This window comes from Esox lucius, chromosome 11 (assembly GCF_011004845.1).
Source record: "Esox lucius isolate fEsoLuc1 chromosome 11, fEsoLuc1.pri, whole genome shotgun sequence".
Taxonomy (NCBI): domain Eukaryota; kingdom Metazoa; phylum Chordata; class Actinopteri; order Esociformes; family Esocidae; genus Esox; species Esox lucius.
Window position 1 is genome coordinate 41,762,281 of NC_047579.1, and position 24,410 is coordinate 41,786,690.

Consider the following 24,410-nt stretch of genomic DNA (forward strand, 5'->3'; position numbering starts at 1 on the left):
ATGTGCCCTCGACCAAGGCTCTTGACCCTTACTGCTTCCGTAAGTCGCTCTGGGGGACAAAAATGACAAATAACCTGAAGATATCAACACAGGACGATGTTAACATCTGCTCTGAAATGTGTCAGTGGCACATGGATCCTGGTGGGGAGATATCAGATAACGTAGACTTTGGGAAGTCCGTGCTGTCTCACGTTTTTCCGCATGAACCTCACTCACCATGTCATCTGACATTCCCTGGCCTGAGGAAGGGGGTTTACAGGGTTGGCTGGTGTCCGTGGTGGAATCTGGCTGTCCCTGTTTGGGGCGTGGCAGATTAGGGTTTAGGGGTGGTATGAGAGGGGCGTTGAATGTCTAGATACGGAGAAAAAAGAGTGGACCCGTGGGCACAGAGCGCCGATAAAACCGTGAGGGATTAAACTCTCAGAGAAGAACAACAGGCAGATACAGCTGTCTCTATGGTGATAGTAGTGTTTACCCTGCTAGCTAAATATACCCGGACCACTACATTGAGCCTCTCTAGGGCTGGGTCTGATTCAATGCAGCCATATTAATGTCTGGGGCAGCATCATCATATCCAACATTCCTCCTGTTCCCACACGCTTCTGATTAACTAGACATGGATGTTATGATTGACTAGACACACTAGGCTTGTAGTTAGCTGAAAAATAGGTAAAAACGTGAATGCGTGTTTGACTGAATAGGGCTCAGTTGCAAAGTTGGGGGTCGGGGCAGAGAGATTGAGAAAAGGGGGGGGGGGGTAGGAGGGGAAGTGAGGACATGATTAATAGGAGTAAGTGTCAGTTGTAAGAAGAGAGCAGAGATGAAAGAGTAGGGACAGAGAGCGGTATACCAGTGTTACGGCCTAGAGTGGAACAGTGTGTCCTGGACAGAGTCAGTGATACCCTAGCCTGCTGAGGATAGAGCATGAAAGATCATTGACAGGAACAGGAAGTTGTGACAGGGAAAGAAACATGTTACAGTCTCCAGCAGACACAACATCTACTGGTGCTCATAAAGTCTGCCTGTTACTGTAGTGGCCAGAACACAAGTTAGACGGGTAGTTAAGATGACTCATTATTGCTCCCTCTATAATCACAGTGTGTGTGTGTGTGTATGTGTGTGTGTGTGTCCAGGTCTAACAATAGTTTTTACAAAGATAGGAGAACCTGACATATCCATCGTAAACCAGCCTGATCTGTTGTCTGGTTTGCATTAGGGAAACAACTATTCGATTTAGGCTGATAGTTACAGTTGTGGTTTATGCATTACAGGTTAGAATTAGGGTTTGGGGATAGGGAGCGTGCCTTTTGGGTTTTCTGCTTCCCCACAAGAATAGAAAAACAAACATCTGTGCATGTAGCTTTACTTTGGGTTTCTTGTGTAATGCCATGCAATATGAAGACAGGTCATCAGGCTCAAAAATGTAGGAAAAGCACTTCAGATTTTATTTTAGAAAAATAACTCTATAGGAAAACATTTTAAACACAACACATGAAAACCGATACAGGCTCACATCATTCTGTTGGCCAACTCCACCAACAGATGTCAACTGTAAATCAAGGCAAGATGACAAGGCACTTCAAAACATACACGGGTCAAAGGTCACTTTATTAAGTCACACTAGATGAATAGTCTCGATCGTACAGGTAGTCAGTCCAGACGTGGGAACACTCTCAAAGGTTTCTTGTCCAGGTGTGAGATGGCATTTGTACCATTTTGTCCCTCACCCAGGAGAGTATGAAATGCCCTAGGAGGTCTGGGGGAGGACAGTGTTGTTTAAAAAGAGAGAGAGGGATATGACAGTGTGTTGAGCCCAAACCCTAACCCTAACCCTGCCCTCATCTTCAGTTTCTCTGTTCGATTCATAAAATCTCTTCTGTTCTTTCTGTCACTTTTCAAGCCCTCTTTTGATATCTAGAATTGTCTGTCTACCAACCCTCTACATATCTGCATGTTCTTTCTACACGAACACCTCCGTAAACACCATTGAATACTTCCAAGAAAAAAATCCTCATATCTAAATTGGATTTTGCATTTAAAACCATCCTGCCATCTCAATCTGGTAAAGGGTGACTGTCATTGTTTGACCGGTGGCTCAGGACGTACTTCTGCAGACAACGTGGTCAGGAGACCCTGCCGTGCTATGGGGCTTACCCACGAGAGAATTCAGCCTGGGAGGAGGCAGGTGCGGTTCGTTCAGCGTGTAGACGTGACCAGGCCATGAGGCATTTCCAGTCAACAGGGAGATTAGCTCATGGCACGGCTGAAAGAACACACTGCTGAACAGGTTGTCTGTCTTTATGTCGCTCAAAACGGCCCATCAGATAGTCATTTCTATAACAGTAGAGCACCAGCCTTATCATCCCTGCTATATATGTAACACCCATTGAAAGTGTAAAGGTGTACACGGTTTGAAAGTGTAAAGGTGTACACGGTTTGAAAGTGTAAAGGTGTACACGGTTTGAAAGTGTAAAGGTGTACACGGTTTGAAAGGGTAAAGGTGTACACGGTTTGAAAGGGTAAAGGTGTACACGGTTTGAAAGTGTAAAGGTGTACACGGTTTGAAAGTGTAAAGGTGTACACGGTTTGCTCGACTAGGATATAGGGATGGAACAAACTGACTAGGAATAAATCTATACACGTCTCCATGCTGTATTCTGATTGGCCGAGCCCTACGACCGTTCTCCCTAACACCCCCTCTCCCTCTCCTTCCCATTGACTTTGTTCACCCTCTCTGGACCTCCTGAGACATGGAGCGGCCCAGGGCTTTGGGTGCCTTGGCGAACTCCATCCTGAGTGGCTTGACGGGGGGCAGGTCCTGGGTGATCTCCGCCACGGCCCTCTTGCCAGGGCAGCCGCCATCGGGGATGGGGAAGGCCCGGAGGTCCTCCTCGGTGTGTGGCTCTCCGCGGCCCAGCCTGACGCCAAGCTGTGCGGGGGTGAAGATGGGCAGGGGCAGGGTGTTCCTTTTGGGCAGGAGCTGGTGCTCCCTAACGCCCCTCTCCATGGTGCCCACTCTGTAGACCCCCGACGGGCAGGCCTGGGTCAGGGAGCGAGCCTCCCACTGCCGAGTGTAGGTCTCACGATGGGAGTTGTCCTTCATGCTCATCGATTGCCTGTGGGACGCCATTAAGGTACACGGTTACACGTCGCCTAGTGATTAGCTTCAGCGGTCCCTCAGTAACATGCAGAGAATTCATGTTATACTCAGCAGGTTCAGCCGATTACACTTAATCATAACCAAACTATATTATACAGCCATGTAGTTTTGAGTACGACTACCCCCCGGGGCAGTACATGTAGGAGCTGCTCAGAAGTTATCCATGGCTGTTTAAGGTTTTACATCCCCAGTAATTCCTTAGTGTTCTCCAATACGTCCGAGGCCGGACAGGCAGTGGATACCGTTGGCCCTATCGCCCGTCACTCACCTGTCCATGGTCCGGGTCTTCACGTTGACGCTGTTCCAGTCTGCGGAGTAACTCTCCCTCTGAGCCTTGTTCTCCTCGCAGACTCGGCAGGCCAGCTCCGCCCCCACCACGGCCCCAGCGCGCTTCTCAACCACGGTACACAGCTGCATCCTCACGGCTCTCTGGGTGGGTCCAACAAGTTCCTGGAGTGTCAGACTGGCTGTCCTGCTGTCCGGCTGTCTGTGTGTGTGGTTGGCAGACCAGGTACTCTGCGCTCTCTTTGTGTCCTGCGTCTGTGGTGATGGTCTGGCTGTCTCGGCTGACTGTTTCTAGACCAGTGACTGTCTAACGTGTTTTATAGATGCCCCGCTTCTATTTCTAAGCGATGCTGTCACTCCACAGACAGTTGTGCACTGACACTGGACACCAGAAGCGGCCCACCTTCCACTGCGCCCCGGGAGCTGGAAGTGACACGCGCTCAGGGGGCTTTTAAGAAGGGGTTATGGGGGGGGGGGTTACCGGTAATTGTACTCAGAATCTCCTGACACCCACATTAAACCCCCCCAATCCCCTCTGTAATCATCTCATCCCAGCACACACACGCTAAGTTGAGGGACAGCTGGTTATCAAGCCAAGTGGGGAATGTCATAGTTGAGAGCGACATCAGAGCCGGCGTTCAGAGACTTGTAAACACACGGGATCACACCGGGGGGGGGGGGACTTCTAACAGGGGGCATCTTAATAGAGCTTATGTCCTGATGTATGTGTAATACCTGATGGCAGAACACTAATGTGGAAAGAGATTACCCCATGCTATCGACGCTACATACATGCTGAGTGGAACCTCTATTGCCCCAAGAGAGAATATATATATATATATGTGGATGTACATAGCTAAGCCTACATACAGAGGGTCAACCTGACAGTTATCTTGATGGCAAACTAGTGAGAAAGTGCTGAGTTTAGGGAAGTCTCTTTCAGCAACCATTTCGGATCACATTTCTTCCAGTTGACATTTTACAGAGATGTCCTGTAGGCTGACGCAAGGAACTGATTTTTACCCGGCTGATACCACATATCAACACACTTTTTAAACATTCACTTTACCTATATCTGTTGTCCAGCTGATGAGCCATGCTCAGACCCTTTTAACAGTGTTTTTGTGCCATTTTGTCATTGATATAACTGTGTTTTAACTGTCTGTGATGTATTGGTCTGATGACAAAGACACACTCCAGCCAACAGCCTCTCAGGTTACAGTCATAGATTCTGTCTCTCTGTCTCTTGTACATACACTTGCTGACACACACACACACACACACACACACATCAACATATTACATCAACATTTCTTCTTGTCACTACCAGACAGTGTTTGCAGTGACTCATCCTTCTGGTTCAAGCACTGGTTTCATTCTACATGTACCACCTTCAATGGTAAGAACACGGTCACTCGTGTGTCTTTCGCTGTCAGCTACATTCTCAAATGAAATACTCATTTATTCCTTAATGTATTTCAATACTTCACACATCTACCTGACATAGGTGGATAGGTATTTTACTATAGCAACAACATATACAGTATACATCTCAATTGTACTGTATTTCTCCTCAACTTAAGGTCAAACACAGCACAGGTAATGAAGTTCGTATGTTGACGTAATACATTTGTTTTAAACAACCCAAATTATTTCAGCCATGAAGAGGGAGAAGGTGTGGCATATGACCAATATACGATGACTACGGGCTGATACACCAACATGTTGCCATGTTACATTGGCTGTATACCCTGTCTCTGGCCTAACTCCTTGTTATATAGGGAAACATATACATTTCGTCATACCCGTGTTATTGACTGTCTTTAAGCAAATGACCAGAAATGTTATACTTCATTATATTCTCCCATCTTACAGCAATATGTTTCCGAATCACGTCTGGGGTATGTACTGATGAGCTATCTGTGAGATATCTTATTGCACACCCACTCTCACCCATAAACCCACACCCACGCACACACACACACACACACACACAATGTGTTATGCAGCTATGGCAACCATAAAATGTCAGTTCAGGACTCCCATTGCAGAAACCTAGTAGGTCTCAAAGCTTGTATAGTGAGATCATTCTCTTTTTCAAACGACATAACTGAATACATTTTGACATTTGACAAGATAATCACTATTTAGAGTTTTGTTGAGATAATCACTAAGTACCAGTTCAGATACTCAATAAGATAATCACCAAGTATCTGTTAAATGCTTGAAGCCTGTTACTTTCTTACTCATACTTCTATTACCACCACATACTGTATTAGAGACAGTACAATAGAGACTGACAATGACCCCTGACCTGTGACATTATGTATTTGGGTAAGCAGTAAGTACATGACTGATGTGGACCCAACCAGTATCTGTTTCTGGATTAATTGTGACATCTCCATTCTAATGAGGCCTTCAGCGTTGGATGGTCCCTGTGGGTGAGCGGTGATAAGTTGATCCGGCCAGAGAGATCACCTTGCCCCCTGGCATTCCTTCCACTGAACCAGGCTGGGTTTTCTCTCTGTTACATAACTAAAGTCAAACTCACCTTCTGGGAAGAGACACTTAAATGAGATGTCACTTGTGTCAATTGTATTTAATTTTATTTAACGGTAATTTAACAAGATAAGTTGGTTAAAAACCCTGTGTCATTTTCCATGATTATCTGGTCAAAGGCATTCAATTGCAAAAGGGGCTGGGCAGTGGCGTGGTTAGGCCTGGGCGTTCGGGGCTGTAGTCCCGGATCTCAAATTAACCAAAAATTATAATAATAAAAAAATAGCCCCTAATCAATTCATCTATAATTCCGATCGTGCATTATGATAATGTAGACGTGTAGGCCACTAGAATGTACATTGACATGTTCCGCATGTACATTCAAAACCCTGTACTTTCTGTCCTGGGCGGGGCGGGGGGGTGGGCTAAGCCCTGAATGTATTGTGATCCAGGCGACGCCACATAAGAGATAAAGATACAGAATGTTAGAGAGAAGAGAGATATGTTTCAACCCATAAATATTTGAACAGTGACACAAGTTTGTTTTACTCCAGCACTTTGTATTTGGATTAAATGACCCTGTGTCAGCTTTCATTTCAAGGTATTGTCATCCACATCGAAACAAACCATTTCCAAATAACGGCACATTTTGTACAGAGCCTCCCCCCAAACTAAGACTCAAAGTATTTTGACAACATACTTCACAGCTGTCTCTTATTAGGCAGCGTTAGGAGCTTGTTGCATTTGGAGACTGTTGCGGGTGACTGACAACACAAGGACCAAAGTGTCTATCCAAGACAAGCTGGCCATCATCATAAAGATTCATCTTCAATTAATCGATCAGTTAATGACACACGTTCATGTTGAACTGGAAAGAATGAGGAAAACATATGCAGCCCAGATGTATGTTTTGTTTTTCTTTTTATAGAATTGCATTGGAAACATCCACCGGTTCACTGGAAAATGGCTCAAGAAACTTCTGGGAATATGCCACTAAGATGTAAATACCTTGAAATGAAAGATGACAGTCTGAACTTTCAACTCTTAGTCATTTGTTTCATTTGAGACCAATGTGCTGGAGTACAGACCCAAAAGAACAAAACGTGTGTCGCTGTCCAAATTCTTATGGAGTGCATTGTAGACATTGATAAACTCCCATATTTGTTAGGCGAAATACCAAAATGTGCAATCCCAGCTGCAAGATTTATGACTTGCTGTCATGAGAAAAAGGGCAGCCTGTGGAACATAAACGAGGTTGTGAATATAATAACCATCTGTTTATTTATTCTCCTTGAAATTTACATGACGCTGTGCACAGCTTATAAAATAATGTCTTTAGCCATTAAAAACTTGAGTAAAGTTCACTTAGATTTTCATATTGTTTTTATTTTAACTTTTATTTATTATACAGTAGCCTTCTAATGCTCCACTTGACTTTTCAATGTCATCACATTTCTCATGCCGAATAAAGAATGAATTGAAAATGAGAGATTTACTCAAGGATCGATGTAACATACTCAGCATAAGCCTGTTTCCCTCCATTTAGCATGATGTGATGTTTTATAGGGTATGTATTCATTTGTCGATGTTAAAGATCCAAACAGGCGTCCAGCCATTATTGACTGTGAACCTAGCGCTGGTTAGTTGAGAATGACAGATTTAGCAACTTGTCTGTTGGGATTTTTTTTTGAAAAAGCAACCTGTTGGTGTTTGTGTGTGTGGGTCTAAATGAACGTGTGTTTGTGTCTAAATGAATGTGTGTGTGTGTCTAAATGAATGTGTGTGTGTGTCTAAATGAATGTGTGTGTGTTTCTAAATGAATGTGTGTGTGTGTGTGTCTAAATGAATGTGTGTGTGTGTCTAAATGAATGTGTGTGTGTTTCTAAATGAATGTGTGTGTGTGTGTGTCTAAATGAATGTGTGTGTGTTTCTAAATGAATGTGTGTGTGTGTCTAAATGAATGTGTGTGTGTTTCTAAATGAATGTGTGTGTGTGTGTGTGTCTAAATGAATGTGTGTGTGTTTCTGACCGCTGCCTTGTTCAGAGACGTGCCCTCCTCAGAGTGTCCGTGTTATGTAACATCACAGGCAGCTGACCACCAAAACATCCACACAACATGTGTGGCTCCAGAGGGATGAGCAGGCCCAGGACAGGTCAGACTGGGCCAGGCCGGAGGTTATCTCTACGGGGCGTGTCTCACGGTGGCCACGGATAAATAGACGTGTTTAAAACATCACCAGCGCCTGGTAATACATAGTTACTGTAGATTATGCCCAGAGGACACAGGGGGGTCATCACAGCCTGGCTCCATGTGTTGAAGCAATGCCAGGCACGCACACACGCACGCACACACACACACACACACACACACAGGTGGTGTCAGGTTTCTACTTTATTTTCCATGTCTACTTTACAATATAACCATTGAGACATACTGAATCCTCTTCAACTGTTCACAACATGCTACATACCCTGTCTAACATGAGCAACATGCTGTAACCACCACTGTTCAGACGCACGCGCACACACACACACACACAAACACACACACACACACTCAAACAACCAAAGTTTAGTCATTGGGACACTAAACTCATTTCTGTAAACTTTGCGAACAAACAAAGCTCCCCTTGATAAGCATGGGCAGGTAGAGAAAAACATTTTTTAAAATACTTTAATTTCTTTTCCACACATTGCAATGAATACATTTTTTTTAAATGTACGTTTATATATATATATATATATATATATATATATATATATATATACATATATATATATATATATATAAAAGAAAAATACTATCTTGTGACGAGAAAACAGAAGAGCTGATTATCATGAGACCCAGAGACCTGATGGGGAATCTGTTCCCTCAGGACGTCTGAGCCCTGCAGGTTTCTGTGTACACAGCATTTACAGCAGACCAACAGAAGAATGAACAGAAGGAATAACTAAAGGCCGGCACGCGCATTCTCCTAACATACAGCCTTATTCCTGCTCTCGTCCACAATCTGATCATGGATACAAAGACAAAAATACGATCTGATTTGGATCATTTCTTTGAAGTGTAAGCAGATTAGATCATGACGAGATCAGCATGATGGATGCATGTTAAGAGGCAGGTGTAACATGGGCCTCTGATGGATAAACAATTGGGGGTGGTACAATGAAAACACTCCCTAATCTCAGCCATAAACAGAGAAAATAAAATCAGAGTCATATTAGTTTAAACCTTGTGTTTATGAAAACTGGAAGAGAAACCTCAACAAAGTTACAGCCCTAAACCCACCCAGCTAGATTATCAACTAACTACTGCCCCCTTTCTACAGTCAACGGTCACTGCGTCCCCGATCTCACGTTCCGTCTAGAAGTTCTCCTCCTCTCCTTCGCTCTCATCTTCCTCCTCGCCACTCCCTCCTCCGTTCATATTACGGTTCACTCGGGCCAGTAACAGCGGCAGGTTGACGGCCAACGGGTTCTCGTCTTCGTCATCGCTATCGCGCTTTGGGTAGAAACGCCTGGCCTTCGCCACGAAGTCGTCTGCAGCATCTAGATATATGAGACGGTCCTGCGCGGAGTACAGGGGAGGTGTAGGAAGGATGGAGGGAGCAGGAGGGACAGGAAGGAGAATGAGTACAAGGATGAAAGACACGTAGAGTGAATACATGAAATGAAAAGGGAAGAGGAGAGCATGAGGTGTCATCTACGTCAAACAGACCGTGCAGTAGGAAGTGAAGGGAGGGACACTGTGGTCATTATGGACCGTCCCCCCCCCCCCCCGTCCTGTTCTCACCAGGATGAAGAGGTATCTCTCTGGTGGGGGCTCCCGGGTGCTGAAGATGGACGTCTCTGAGTGGAGCGTCTGCAGTAGGGTGCGAGCCGCTGGGGCGTTCCTCATTCGGTCATACGACGCGCTGGCAGACACCGTCAGCAGCGACTCCGCCTCCGCCATGAACCCTGAGCCAATGAGATTTGCCAGTTAGTGAGACCCATTGTCTGCTTCCCGGCCTACCATTGGTTGTCACCTTCTGTCTGTACCTAACTGCGCCTTTCCATTGGTTCTCACCTAGGTTCTCCAGGATCATCTTCCACTTGTCCCTGACTTCCCGACGCATATCTCTCATAGACTCAATGTCCACACTCAGACGCCGATGTGCCTAAAGTGGAAAAGGATTCAGGGTTACAAACACACACTATTAATACTACACAACTACCGCCCCAAAACACTATTAATGCTATATTACATAACTACCGCCCCAAAACACTATTGATGCTATACTACACAACTACCGCCCCAAAACAATATTGATGCTATACTACACAACTACCGCCCCAAAACAATATTGATGCTATACTACACAACTACCGCCCCAAAACAATATTAATGCTATACTACACAACTACCGCCCCAAAACACTATTAATGCTATACTACACAACTACTGCCCCAAAACACTATTAATGCTATACTACACAACTACTGCCCCAAAACACTATTAATGCTATACTACACAGCTGACACAATTTTCACCATCTACTGACTGATCTGGGCACAAGGCTGTATTCAGCTCTGCAAAACCTTCTATTACAAATCTTGACTTTTTCCCAGATTTCTCATTTCGTCCACTTGTTCCTCCATCTCAGTGACCAACTCTCTGTGTTGTCATACAGTAAGGCTGGCATTCAAACCAAAAGTGACATATAGGCCAAAGACAGATTGATATAGGCACTGCTGCATTCATGATCTGTCGCATGTAACACCGTTTTTTTATTTCAGTGTCTCCATCCGCCTCCCTCTCTGTCCTCTTCCTTCTCTCTGTCCCACTCCCTCCCCCAGCCTCCTTGTCCTCTTCCTTCTCTCTGTCCCACTCCCTCCCCCAGCTTCCTTCTCTCTGTCCCACTCCCTCCCCCAGCTTCCTTCTCTCTGTCCCACTCCCTCCCCCAGCCTCCTTGTCCTCTTCCTTCTCTCTGTCCCACTCCCTCCCCCAGCTTCATTCTCTCTGTCCCACTCCCTCCCCCAGCCTCCTTGTCCTCTTCCTTCTCTCTGTCCCACTCCCTCCCCCAGCTTCCTTCTCTCTGTCCCACTCCCTCCCCCAGCCTCCTTGTCTGCTTCCTCCTCTCTGTCCCACTCCCTCCCCCTTCCTTCTCTCTGTCCCACTCCCTCCCCCAGCCTCCTTGTCCTCTTCCTTCTCTCTGTCCCACTCCCTCCCCCTTCCTTCTCTCTGTCCCACTCCCTCCCCCAGCCTCCTTGTCTCTGTCTTAATATCCCCTAGGGTACCAGTGAGCCCCTGCGGGTCTGGTTCCTGTTCTGGATGAGGTTGTACAGGATACGATCATCGTCTCTTTCTGAGTGACTTGGGTCACCCGGCTCACTCCATAGATTCTGCTCCTGGTCCCTCCGCTTCTTGGCCTCACGATCAAAGTACTCTAGAGTGTCATGGCTTTAAAACATGAACAAATTGGTGGGGAAAAAAACACACACACACAATCATTCATCAGGCGTTTGGTCGTCTGTGTTTTACGGGTTGTCTAGGTGATGGGTGCGCACATATGTCGGTGTATCACTGGTTGTCGTGGTGATGGGTTTCGTGGTTACATACCTGATTAAAGGTTCCTTTTCCTCCTCATTTTCATCATCGCCACAGCAACAGCAACAACAGAACCGAGCAAAGAAGGTCTTGGCGGCAGACCCCATCTCTGAGGTAGAGGGGCTGAGGGCTGGGAAGTAGAGAGAGGATTGTGGGCAGGGATAGGTGCAGAAGAGTTACAGTACCGTTGATCAAGTCCTGTTCAGTCACAGTACAGTGGTCCAAAACTCTCCACCTCTTGCAGTTTGCGGTTGGGGCTACCGAGGAACGTTGATCACACCCACCGATCTTCACTCCACAGGAATAAATATCCACAGGAGTAAAGTAGCATCATATGTCAAGCAAAGCTGGAGAAGTTGATCAAGCCAGTATTACTTAAACTTTTTTGACATCCTGCCTCCACACTGAGAAAATGTGTGTTTAGAGAATATCACCCAGTTCAGTCTGACACCACATTAAACAAAGTCATGGATAAATGTCATTTCCAGCAATGAGACAATGGTTTTAGATCTGAGCAATCCATTCTTCGTCTGACATCCACGCTGTGTAAACCGGTCGAGGGATCGTCCTGATGTGTAAGGTCCAGACGGGGCAGCCAGCCAGGGTCTCCAGATTCGTGCACAGGTTCCTTCCACCCAATCCGAAGAAACGAAGCTTGGAGAGAGGACGCTGGGACGACGCCTCACCACAGAGCACCGAGTGGGATCTCGTCTCTCCGCCTCACTAATCTCCACAGATCAAGATGCAGACACAATACCCCACACAGTCTCAGTCATGTGAGTCCAACCATCCTCTGCCCCCCCCCTGAGCAGCAACAGGAAGCCAAGAGCTATGCCATGCAGCTAAGTCAGTTCACATCCACCCCATCCATTCAATCACAAACCTAACACCACATGCTCTTCAGAGGAAGTGCAGGCCACAGGTAGAGGACTTTAACCAAAACACACGGTAGTTTTTGGGAATGTACCTATTTAGAAATAGATTGGTCTTGTCAGAGAGTCATCCCTGTGCACATACTGGAAATAGTCACATTTTTTATGTGAAACGATATCAGGAAATGGCCTCATTATGGACCCAACAGTATGGGGTGCTCCTCTTATGAAAGACCCCATCAGACTTAATTCTGTCCATGTGGACCTGACATTGTTCTAGACAAGAAAAATGCTTGGGACCCAGAATGATCGCTATCCAAGTTGTGTAGGTTATGTACCTCACTCAACCAAAAAGCAGAAGAGGACAACAGACTCAGTTCAAAATGTTAATGTGCATGGAGAACACCCCATGCAGAACTCTTCACGGGGCGGGGCGGGGCGGGCTGCATGTGAGGCCAACTTCAGTCACAGGGTTATGATCATCACATAAACACCCCAGCCTCAAGCAAGACAGTACAGAGCCATAATGAGGCTAGAAGCCTGACGAGACTGGAGGGAGTGGAGGGAGGCGGACAGGGAAATGGAGTGAACAGGCCCATTAAAATCCCTGCTCGTTGTGACCACAGACACCTTCAGTGTGAAACCTCACAGCCATGTCACTCCTTCTGTCATCTCAGGTGTATATGTTATAAACCTGGCCTTTCTATGTGCAGCAGGCCTGCATGGTGACCTACTGAGCAGGTCTGTTGATCATGCTGTGACCCCATAATGAGTTCAGGACAACATATGTTCTTCATAGCAACAATTTTAATACAAAACACTACTGTTTTCACGTGGCGGTTTGTAACTGGGTTCAGGGGCGAGTTTACTGTTCAGGACATTCCACGACCAATAAAAAGACTTCCTGAACACAGACTGGTCAATTCCAACATTTTAATTATAGAATCAAGGCTCTTCTGTTAGAAAAAAAAAAACATTGTTGGTCAGTATTTTGGTAAAATATCTAAAGACAAACAGTTCAGTAAATTATCAACAATGTATGAACTAAGTCATAAACATGTAAACATACAAAACTGAAAAAAAGAACCAATGCAAAACATACAAGATCCATTCTGGTAGAAGAAAGCTCCTGAAAGCAAAACAAAAACACAGACATGCTTATAAAGTGTCACTGCGACAAAGGCACCAAACATGTTTCTCAGCCCAGTATTAAGCTCAACAAATTAGCAGTTTGATACTCCCACTCACACAGACGGCAAACTGCTCAAAGTGACTTTCAGACTTTTTCTTTTTTAACATGGTTACCGGACACCCCCTCTTCACTTCCAGACAGCCCAGCAAACCATTTGACCAATAGAAACACGTAATGTTTTCCTTCAACTTGTGGCTCCTTCCATGATAATGGTGTAGTCAAGCCATGTAACCAGAGCCCTGATCTACAGCACAGACCTAAACCGAACAACAAGTCCCATTGTGCGTTTCCCTCTTCCAAAGACTGCAAGGCATTTGAGGGGAACATGAGTTCTCCCAAAAACAGCATTCAGTGATGTGACTTTCCAAATGTTCAGGTCTCCATCAACATGAACACGTTGGGGCTCAAAGCTGAAGGCTGTGATATACAAGATGTAATGTTTAATGTTGATGACGGTACAGATTTATTACATACTGAAAATACTGAATCAGTTACCCCAATTATAGTGCATTTGAAAGATTCTAAAATATTTCATCCACCTTTATACATGTTAAAAGAGCAGACATAACTAATTCCACATTTCCATCGGTCTTCAGTAAAGGCTTATTCAAAAAGGAGGTGATCAGAACAGTTAGAATTGTCTGCGATTGTGAAGCATTTTGCCGAAGTAGTTCACTTCCCTCCAGCAAAAAAGGCCACTAAAAGGCTTGGCACAGAGGAGTAGAGTTTCTGTATCTCTTCAGGAAGCTATGATCAACCGAAAACTCAAGAAAAGCCTCCATGAGCTCCATTTGGAAAGTTGTCTCCTGTTCTCAGCAAACAGGTGGTGGTGCCGCCCTCTAGTGGTGGGAAGACCACAGCACCCGGCACTCCTCTTCATAGTGAGCGTAAACGATGAAAAAAGGGACGTGTCACCGTATTCATTGACTTCCAACTGCTCAGTGTTTGTTCATGATGTAGCCGTTACCCGAGAAACACAGTGAAAAATAAGACAAAGGCTCATCCGCAGCCACTCAGTGGTTAACCACAAGTGTGAGTGCGGTAGAATAAGGCATGGATTTAGCCATCCGACGCAGCCAAACCAGTCATTGCACCAGTTCTTGGTGAGAAAGGGGGAAAAAACAAACGAATGTAGTAAAAAAAAAAAAGGACATCCTTCATGTTTGTCAAGTCTGGCCAACTAAAGTCCAAAAGCCACCTCCATTAGACGGCTGGACTCCGTGGCTGGAGGGAGATGCAGACAGCACGGGGAACACAGGGACAGCAGGAAGGCTACAGGAAATGTGTGTAACTGTGTTTAAAATGTCAGGGAGGAGCATTTCCTCTGACAGCCCAGACTCCCTCCCCCCTAAAGGAGTGAAGAACGTGGGGGGGTCACACCGTCCTCCAGTCCCTGGTGCTGTGCACGCCTGTCTAAGTCAAAGTAGGTCTCATGTCAACCATCGTCTCAGGTCACCTGCTAAGTGCATGGCAGGTGTTCCTGAGAAGCTGCAGTGAAACCTCCAGACCTGCAGGTGGCAGGCGTCCGTCCCGCAGGTGGCGGTCTAGCGGTTGGAGCGCAGGTCAGACATGCGCTGGCGTAGGTGGGCCATGAACTCAAACATGGTGGCAGCCAGACTCTGGTGGATGAGGTAGCGAGGCAGCCGACCCTGGATGAGGAGAGGGGGAAATGGGATGATGTTCATACAACAGTATCACTGCCAGCCAAACCAAGACCAGAAATGACTGTTTATCCTGCTGCTCCCAATCCTCATCCGGTAACTAGTGTTCCCCACTCCAACCCCACGTGTCGTACCCCCAAACCCCACGTGACCCCCCCCCAACACGGTTATCAACAAAAAGCCTTCCTATATAAAATGTCTTAAGACCTGTTTTACATGAGCCTAAGCAAGGCAAGTTTATTTGTATAAAACATTTCATCCACAGGGCACATCAAAATGCATTACATAAAATAAAAAAAAATAAAAATATATATATATAGGAATAATAGAAATAATAGAACACTTAAGAAGGCTAAAAGGAGTATTAAAAGTCAGAAGAAACTTTTTAAATGTGGTCACTTCAGGTGGTTCAGGAGAGCATTCCAGAAGCTTGGGATCTAGGCTGTAATGGACTGACTGGCTACAGGTTAGACTGCTAGGCCACTGACTTATAGGTTTTCATCAAAGAAATCGGTCCTTTTCCCGTTAAGCAAGGCAGTTGGTAATGGTCTAAAATGACGGAAATGCTAATTCTCTATATTTTGGGGAATATTATTTAAAATAAGCATCTACAGCGTGGTTCTAAAAAGGGTAGGTAATACAACGTTAAGAGACAGTGAGCAGAACAACAGCCACGTTGGATGAGTTTCTGCATAATAAAGCTTGAAACAATCTGAAGGGGTGGGCGGGGCTTGGTCGAAAACTCTGTATCTATAGCAACAGCTTATTTTTATAACTGCATTTCATAAGTGGCTGGTTTGTGTCAGCCACCTCCCGTGCATACATTTCACCTGTAAACTTTGGGTTTTGAATCGTTATGTGTGGACATCTCTGCCTTGTGAGCTGTTGAGAGAGGGTTCGGGCTGAAGAGGACCCACTCCATAAAAGGTTCCTTCCCTTGTCAAAGCTGCCAGAAGATTCCGTAATCGAAGAAAAAAAAAAAAAAAAACCTGGTCATGTTGCTTGGGTGATGTTTGGGGGTGTTCTTACCTTGAGGTCTGTGTTAAGGACCCAGATAAAGGTGCAGACTGAGGGGTTACTGCTGGACTTGAGGACCACAAACCCGCCCGGACCATTCTCACCCCTGGGGAGAAAAGGAGAGTGAGGGGTAGAAAGGGACCTTGTCGATAACACACAGGCTAACTAACTGCTGCGTTGGACATTCTCTGCTTTCACTGTTGTTTCCGAGTGACAAGAAGGCTGTCAGGAGACCAGACCTGACGTAGCGACTGTGCGGAGGTTTGCCGTCATGTTCGGTTGCCATGCCAGCAGAGATGTAGCAGTCTCGCTTGCGCTCCACCCGCCGCACATTCACAAAGTCCCTAAAGGAGAACAAGGCCTTCCTCAGTTCCTTTGGTTTCTACAGTCCCAACACAACGAAGAACCAAACACGTCCAGTTGGCCACACACGCGTGCTGTTACCTGGCTGACACCACCCCCCCTGCTGCCCCGGCAGAGACGTCGTATGACACCAGTGTGTTGTCGTCCACCCTCTGGAGGATCTAAAGGAAAACACGCACAGCAACGTCAGTCGTCAACAAGACTGCAAACGTTTTGTCAGGTTTCACTGTAGCAGGGGTCTTTAGGTGGGGGGGGGGGGGGGGGGGGGGTTGGGTCACCTGGCAGCCAGAAATTGTTTTGTTCCACTGAGCCATCTTCTCTGGCTGCAGGATGGCCTCCTGGTACACCAGTTCTGCTGGACACTGCATAAAGGCCTGGAACACACAAATGCATTGGTATACAACACTCTTCAAATGAAATGTCCTTGTTTTCCGTTAAAACATACACACATGGACAAAATTGTTGGTGGTACCCTTCTGTTAAAGTAAGAAAACCCCACAATGGTCATTGAAATAACTTGAAACTGACAAAAGAAATAATAAATAAAAATGTACTGAAAATTAACTAATGAAAATCAGCCATTGCTTTTGAATTGTGGTGCAACAGAATCATTTAAATAATAATAATGAAACTGGCCTGGACAAAAATGATGGTACCCTGAACTTAAAATTCAGTGTTAGGCTTTGTGGATCTTTTTATCAGTTCATCTGGTTGCCTTTTCACTAGCCATTAAGTGTAATTGTTACAGTTATGGTTACAGACTCTCTCCACCTCCATACACTCATATTTTGAGTGTAATTCATTTTCCAAAAAAGAGAAGAAAAAAAAACACATTAAACAAAGTTTAAGATGAATACCAGCATTTTTTTTCTTCAAATTTTCTATAGATACCACGATTATATCTTTACCGTGAATTCCTTTGGCCACGATAATCGTGTACTGAAAATCTGATATTGTGACAGCTTTATCTCAAATGTCTAAAAACTGGATTGTCGTCATTATGGGGTATTGTTTGTATTGACAACAAAAAAGATGAATTAAATAATTTAGGCAATTATATATATATATATAAAAAAAAAGGAAAAGTCAGAACACTTTCTGTAGGCACACTAGTTCAAGACATCTTAAAAGATAACCATCTCAGTGTATCTTTTCACATGAAAAGGAAATGGACATCTCAGTGTATTATAAGATACACAACAAAGGTCAACTTACAGTACTGTTTTCTATCAAAAGGTTTAGCATTCAGGTCCAAACAGTAATGTATGAGTACTAGGGACACATCAGTATGGAAGATCAGCATTAAATCAATGATGAAAGAATTCAAGTTAACTTTCCTAGATGAGGGCCTAAAATGTACAATTTCCCTAACACTCACAGAAAAATCAAATCACATTCTAAAACACCAATAAAACATAAACGATGTTGAGGGATCACCTTAAGAATGAAGGTCTTTCCATGGAACGGAATCTCCAGTGTGTAAACAGAATCGCCCATATCCTGACAAGAAGGTGTGAAGAATTAAGTACAGCACCTCACTCTGTCAATAACATTCACATGAGCAGCATATCACACTGTTGTGTCCGGACTCTCAACGAACAGCTCAAAACACCCGAGTGGTTACAGTCACTCACATTGTTCTTTTCAAACTTCCAGTTCTCCTCCTGGGCCAGGATCTGTTCCACCACAGCCATGGCCTCTTTACCCTGCCTAACCAGCTCCTTCTCCTGAGGGGAGACTGCCCTTCGACCCAGGCCCTCCTCATCCAGGTCGTCCTCAGACCCTGGACGTCAGAACACAACCAGAGAGTTTACCATTAGATGAGACGATGAAACGACATGAGCAACTACAATTACAAGAACAGACAAAGAGAGATGTGGTACCGGCGAGAGATTCGGGGGGAGAGTAAAACTGTCCCTCGGACACAGCGCGGGGGTAGATCATGGGAGCGTGCTCGGATGCTGCGTTGACTGCTGCCAGGAAGGCTGGGGGAGACACACACAAGTCAAATCTCCTCAACGCATATTTGTTTCATCCAACTGACCAACAAATGATTGTACATATCAGTGTCTGTGGTACCGCCCTCGTCCATCCTCTGAGGGGATTCCCAGAGGACCCAGATCAGCTACTGTGTGTTAAATTGTCATCCGGCTCGTCTCACCTCTCTCCTCCTCAGCCTCGACCGTGAGCACCTTGAAGTCCAAGAACCACGTCTCCAGCCATGCCACCACGAACGATGTGATGGGCAACACGTAGCCAAAGGCATTCTGGGATAGCAGCTGTGTGAGACCTCACATGTCAGTCTGAGACAATAGATACAATACTGTCGAAAGGTTTGGGGTCACCTGGAAATGTCCTTGTTTTTGAATGAAAAGCTAATTGTTTAGTCCATTAAAATAACATAATATTGATTAGAAATACAGTATAGACATTGTTGATGTGGCAAATGACTATTGTAGCTGAAAACGGGTGATTTTCAGGGGAATATTTACCTAGGCGTACAGGCCCATTATCAGCAACCATATGCTGTTCTTTCAAAAACAAGGACATTTCTAATTGATCCCCAACTTTTGAATGGTAGTATGTGTGTGTGTGTGTATTATATATATATATATATATACACACACTGCTCCGTAAAAAAAATTAAGAGACCACTGCACCTTTATCTTTCCTTTCCAAAAAGGTTGAAAGGGAAAGTTTTGAGTGAGAAATTTGCAGTGGTCTCTTAATTTTAACCCTTCAGTTTCTCACTCAAAACCTTCCTTTTTGACTTTTTTGGAAAGGAAAGTATATATCACACACACACAACTAAGTGCCATTTTAATGACATCTACCATTTCCTTCCCCATTAAAAATAAAATAAAAAAAGAATAGCAGATTGCAAAAGGATGTTTTTTCCCAGGCTGTCACCACGGGAACTAACGCAGAAAGCTGTGGAAAGGTGAAACCTGATGACAGACGTGCATGTACAGTCCCCATCAGTAGACACCGCCCGCCAACCAGGCAGACAAAACATAGAAGGTCGAAATGGAGAAGTGAAAAGGAGAAGTAGCTTAGAAAACCGACCTCTGTGACAATCAAGCACACGACTGTTTCTAGTGAGGAGAGTGTGAGCACTCACATTGGAGAGGATCACTTTGACTACCAGGAAAGAGCTGGTCACTAGGGTGGTGATCTATGGGAGTGAAACAGGGGAAAAAAAACGTTTCACAATAGGTAGGGGGCGGGGCTTCAGCACACCACATATGACCTCCCTGTGGGTCTAAAGGTGCTCGCTCTTACCGCAATGACCCACCAGTGCCTCAAACGGAGAGCAGCATAACCCAACTGAAGACACAGGAACCGAAACAAGGCAAGGAGCTGTGGAGTAAAAGGAAAAAAAAGAAATAAGAAAATAACTAAGCCCTTCAGCTTATACTGGAGAAATAGGGAATTTGAGAGTAAATAAGCCTTTTAGTGGGTGGTTGCTGATGTGACAATTATAGCTATAATAACTGAACTAGCAGTTGGAGTTTAAAGGGTGATAAAACAAATTCAAACTGTTTTTAAAATATAGTTCCAATTAACATTAAGGCATGAATTTGCTCTATTTTCTTTAATTGGAATCGACACACTGGAATTGCCTGGACTGAACATTCAGAAACTTAATGATTTAACACTTTCAGAACTTTGGCTAGTCCATTTACACTCACAAAGATGTCAAAGAAGGAGGACTTAAAGTTGTATGTGACAACCTCGAGTTCCAAGCTATGCCAAATGGAGTTGGAGATCTGCATGGAGACAAAACAGAGAAGCCATAAAGTAAAACATGCAGCTAGAGGCAAGTTAATCCTAAAACAAACAAATGTAACCTGCCCATCATCATGCAGCACTGACACAACAAAAGACAAGCTGAAATGAGCTGTCAGAAAATGACCTCAAGTAAAACAGTAACAGCTCTGCAGGGAATCTGACTGGCAATTATGTTCACACCTTCTCCCAGGAAAGTAAAAAGAGGAGCACATCCTGTGACACGTAAAACAGTGGAACCAATTACAGCAAGTGTCGATAAGAAAATCACACAGACAGCAGGTGAAAAGACCAACAGACTGTAAACAGAGGACAGGGTTTACCACTCAAATACCAGAGGGGTATTCCAGAACGATGAGCAAACTCAGGTCTAGAAAGGGAGTATGAGGTGTTACCTGATCAGAAACCAAAGCAACAAATACTCTGAACCAAACCAGAGCCTGCATAGTGTGCCTTGCATTACAAATGAGTGGACACTGAATAGATCCTTAAGATCATTCAGAATGTTTTCTTTTATACATACATTTTTCCTCAGAGTCAGTAATTTATCTGGCCAACTTACTCGATCTGTAAATGTCCAATGTTACCCAAAGCGGTTTTGCTTTCACTTCCCTATACGAACTGTGTACTGCTTTGAGATTTTTCTAGAGTGATAATATCTTTAACATCTACGTTGCTGCAGACCCCATACAGGAAGCCTAGCAGAAAATGTGTAAATGTGATTAAATTAACAAATACAAGTCCAATGTATTTATTAATTTTTACAAAATCAGAGTCTATAAAGCACTCTTATTCCACAGAGAACAGGGTCCACCACTCGGTTCGTGACTCACATTCAACTCAATGATCCACAGCAGGGCGATGAAGAGGAGGTCAAAGGTGACAAACAGACAAAAGGTGCGGCGGACGTCAGAGATGACCCGCCTACTGGCAGGGGGCCTGACCAGGTAATGGGTAGAGGGGGCGGAGGCGGTGGTGGAGTAGGACGCGTTCAGGGAGGCAATGGCAGGAAGGCTCCCCCCAAGCTCCCCGTAGTCCACTCTGCCCGGCATTCCTACTGACGGAGGGGGCGATCCACCTGGGGACGACAGATGTGTGCCGCTGGTAAGGTGTGGCCAGTTAAAGGGCCCGAGGAAGAGGCGGGGAAATCATGATGAGATGTTTCCTATGAGGCCGTTTAATTGTAGTCCAGATATAAATACCTCCTGATGAGCACCTGGTACTGAAAACTGGCCCGTCATTTCGAGAAGTAGGCTACAAGCAGAGAAAGCGGATTCCAAGAAGTTCACTTTTTTTTGTGATTTTTATAAACATGCTAACACACCCAGATACTACCACTGATTGTCAGTTTGAAATGGATATAGTTAACTGAGGTTTGAAATTGCTGTTATAGTTAATACTAGTCTGTAGACTTCTGTTAGGGCAAGGAACCCAAACCAGTTAACAGCAAGGTTAACAACTTTTGTTAAAATTTCTTTAACACATTACACTGTTTTCAGGAGACTTGAATTGGTCTACACTGATATAAAATAATCACTTGTTGCTTTGAACATTGGACTGCTAGAGATAACAGTGAATGCTTGAAATTGACTGATCTGATTCTGAGTGGGCCTGTGTACAGTATTGATTAGCACTGAATGCGTCTTCGTCTTGATTAGCATTGAATGCATCTGTAATGCATTGATTAGCATTATGCGGATGAAGACACAAAAATAGCTTAAAGCAATGTTTAAACATTTCCTTTAGAAAAAATTTGGACGAAGAAAAAGTTATATACACATACTAAATAATTAGTGAAAAAAACAGCCTCCTAATTAACTTCAGAAAAAAAAAGAGGGCGAATGACTGAACAACAACAATGGCCATATCATGAGGCAACTGTACTCGGAGAACCGGTCAAAACACATAAATGACCACAGGACGTATTCTTGCACAGAGACACACACATCCAAACTCGTATACATAAATCACTGCATTATGGAAAACGATACTGGACAAAACTAGATAGTTGATCCAGCACGTAGGCAAATACTATGCAGCAAGCTGACAGCTAAAACGAAACTGGTTACAGCTAGTTAGAAGATACAAGCAGGTTCTGTAAACATGTGAATTTAATAATAATGGTCGAAATGTTTAAAAGTAGACACGTCTCATTCTATAGAATGGAATAAAATGCCAGGCTTACATAACAGTGTTGTTGTTTTGGCATAATTAGCTAGAAAGTGAGCTAGCTAAGATAGCTACATTATACACACCATTCCAAATAATACATTTCAATAAAACACATATATAGACAAGACACAGATTTCTAATTTGAACTATGAACACATGAAACGTTTTTGAATTTAACAACCAAAATCGAGCCTTTAACTCACCTGATTCAGCACATCATCATCATTATCATCATCATCGACGAAACTTCTCTTCCGGGAATCCGTTCTACAGGAAAATGGTCACTTTGGCATTTCCTGTTTAGAAGTGTTGTATGTTTATTAATCGGACTCGCAACAGACGACGTCTGACCATATAGTTGTCATACTTTGTGTTCTTGTTCTTTTCCTCTTCTTCTTTGTGATTGTTGTTGCTGTAGTTGTTTATTTTATTCCATTATTAAACCTAACTCTATATTTTCAAACTTGTTTAGAAAAGAAACAATTTAAACTCACAAACACGTAGACCTGACCTGTCTAGATTAAGTTGTGCGTCTACAAATGCATTTCCTGTTGACAGCTAGCGAACAGATGGAATACCACTGTTTTTCAGCAAGCTAACATTAGCATTTTATCGATTTTAGACTAACTGCTTGCTAATGACCGAATTGTCAATGTGAATTTGATGAAATTATGGATCTTTTTTCCAACTAAATATAATTAGCAATTTAATCATACTGTGTATTTGGAAAGTATTTAGACCGCTTCACTTTCTCTACATTTCGTTACCCAGTCTTATTCTAAAATACATTTAAAATCAATCTACAAACAATACTGGTGATGACAAAGCAAAAACTGGTTTATAGCTGTTGATAAAAAATAAAACATAAATATCACATTTACATAAGTATTCAGACTCTGTTTGACATTCGAAATTGAGCTCAGGTGCATCCAATTTTCGTAAATCACTGCTAAAAATTAATTTGAGCTCTTGGTTTGGTTTTCACTCCAACATGCACCAACTGTGAGACCTTATACAGAAAAGGTGTGTGCTTTTCCATATCATGTCCGAACAATTAAACTTTAAACAGCTGATCAGTTTTGATGTTGACTGAAAGTCTTACCTGATGAAAGAACAGTTAAAAAATAAGAAAAAACTTGTTCAGCCGTAAGCCCAAAGGTTGAGCAAACTTATAATACTATTGGACTTTGTTTCCGTATGTGGAATGAACTGAGCTGAACTTGAACAAACCTGTTGTGTAAAACTGCAGTTGAACGTTGTTTAAACTCTTGGCTGTACTGCAAAACAATACCACGTATATTTCGACTCCGTTCACGTAAAACAGACAGTTTATTTGGCTCCCAAGTAGCTTTTATTTTAAAAACTGCTTAAAACTGAACAGTGAACAAACTAGGAAATGTTTAATATAAGGCCGCACAGATAATCTACCAAGTCAGATCGTGAAATGCACATTCAAATACTTTTTTCTTTTCAGTGTACCGAACACTGAAGATGTTTTCCCCGAGGATACTTTTCAGCATCCACATCTCCGGAGGGGCAATAGAGGAATAGATCCGGATTAATGTATTAAAATACCATCCAGGCCACACAACCAGCCAAAAGAATGGAGAACACAAAATGGAATGGAAAGAGAGAAAAAACTGCTGTAGTACGCTAACAGACCTTACTCAAGCAATTGTGCCGTTTATATTTATTAGGCTGGTATTTTTATGATTAATATGATAACTACAATGACTACAAATTTCTTTTTTTCACCCCCAAATGTGTTATTCCATTTCAGTTTGAAAATAGAGGAAATGACAGAGTCAGTATG

At 43.8% G+C, this 24,410-nt stretch overlaps 3 protein-coding genes across 4 annotated transcripts; all 3 read right to left on the bottom strand.

The window, feature by feature from the left end:
- Window positions 1–1,422: 1,422 nt before the first annotated feature.
- On the bottom strand, window positions 1,423–3,881 carry tcap (titin-cap (telethonin)). Its single transcript, XM_010874777.5, has 2 exons — window positions 3,429–3,881; window positions 1,423–3,116 (listed from the first exon to the last, which is right to left on the bottom strand). The coding sequence occupies exons 1-2, from the start codon at window positions 3,575–3,577 to the stop codon at window positions 2,726–2,728; spliced, it is 540 nt and encodes a 179-aa protein (XP_010873079.1). The 5' UTR covers window positions 3,578–3,881; the 3' UTR covers window positions 1,423–2,725.
- A 4,874-nt stretch (window positions 3,882–8,755) lies between these two features.
- Window positions 8,756–12,555, bottom strand: mreg (melanoregulin). Its single transcript, XM_010874778.4, has 5 exons — window positions 11,544–12,555; window positions 11,222–11,384; window positions 10,011–10,101; window positions 9,738–9,901; window positions 8,756–9,512 (listed from the first exon to the last, which is right to left on the bottom strand). Exons 1-5 carry the CDS (start codon window positions 11,636–11,638, stop codon window positions 9,309–9,311), a joined length of 717 nt encoding a protein of 238 aa, XP_010873080.1. The 5' UTR covers window positions 11,639–12,555; the 3' UTR covers window positions 8,756–9,308.
- A 1,612-nt stretch (window positions 12,556–14,167) lies between these two features.
- stard3 (StAR-related lipid transfer (START) domain containing 3) lies at window positions 14,168–23,347 on the bottom strand. Of its 2 annotated transcripts, XM_020051095.3 has the most exons (15): window positions 22,801–23,347; window positions 21,628–21,679; window positions 21,259–21,503; window positions 20,329–20,406; window positions 19,919–19,996; window positions 19,758–19,811; window positions 18,798–18,915; window positions 18,520–18,621; window positions 18,271–18,419; window positions 18,074–18,136; window positions 16,915–17,010; window positions 16,718–16,797; window positions 16,513–16,617; window positions 16,286–16,379; window positions 14,168–15,244 (listed from the first exon to the last, which is right to left on the bottom strand). In XM_020051095.3, exons 3-15 carry the CDS (start codon window positions 21,475–21,477, stop codon window positions 15,140–15,142), a joined length of 1,341 nt encoding a protein of 446 aa, XP_019906654.1. In that variant the 5' UTR covers window positions 21,478–21,503; window positions 21,628–21,679; window positions 22,801–23,347; the 3' UTR covers window positions 14,168–15,139. The 2 variants fall into 2 exon arrangements, with proteins under 2 accessions (XP_019906654.1, XP_019906653.1); XM_020051094.3 differs by lacking the exon at window positions 21,628–21,679 and having other exon boundaries at window positions 22,801–23,346.
- Between the last annotated feature and the right edge of the window lie 1,063 nt (window positions 23,348–24,410).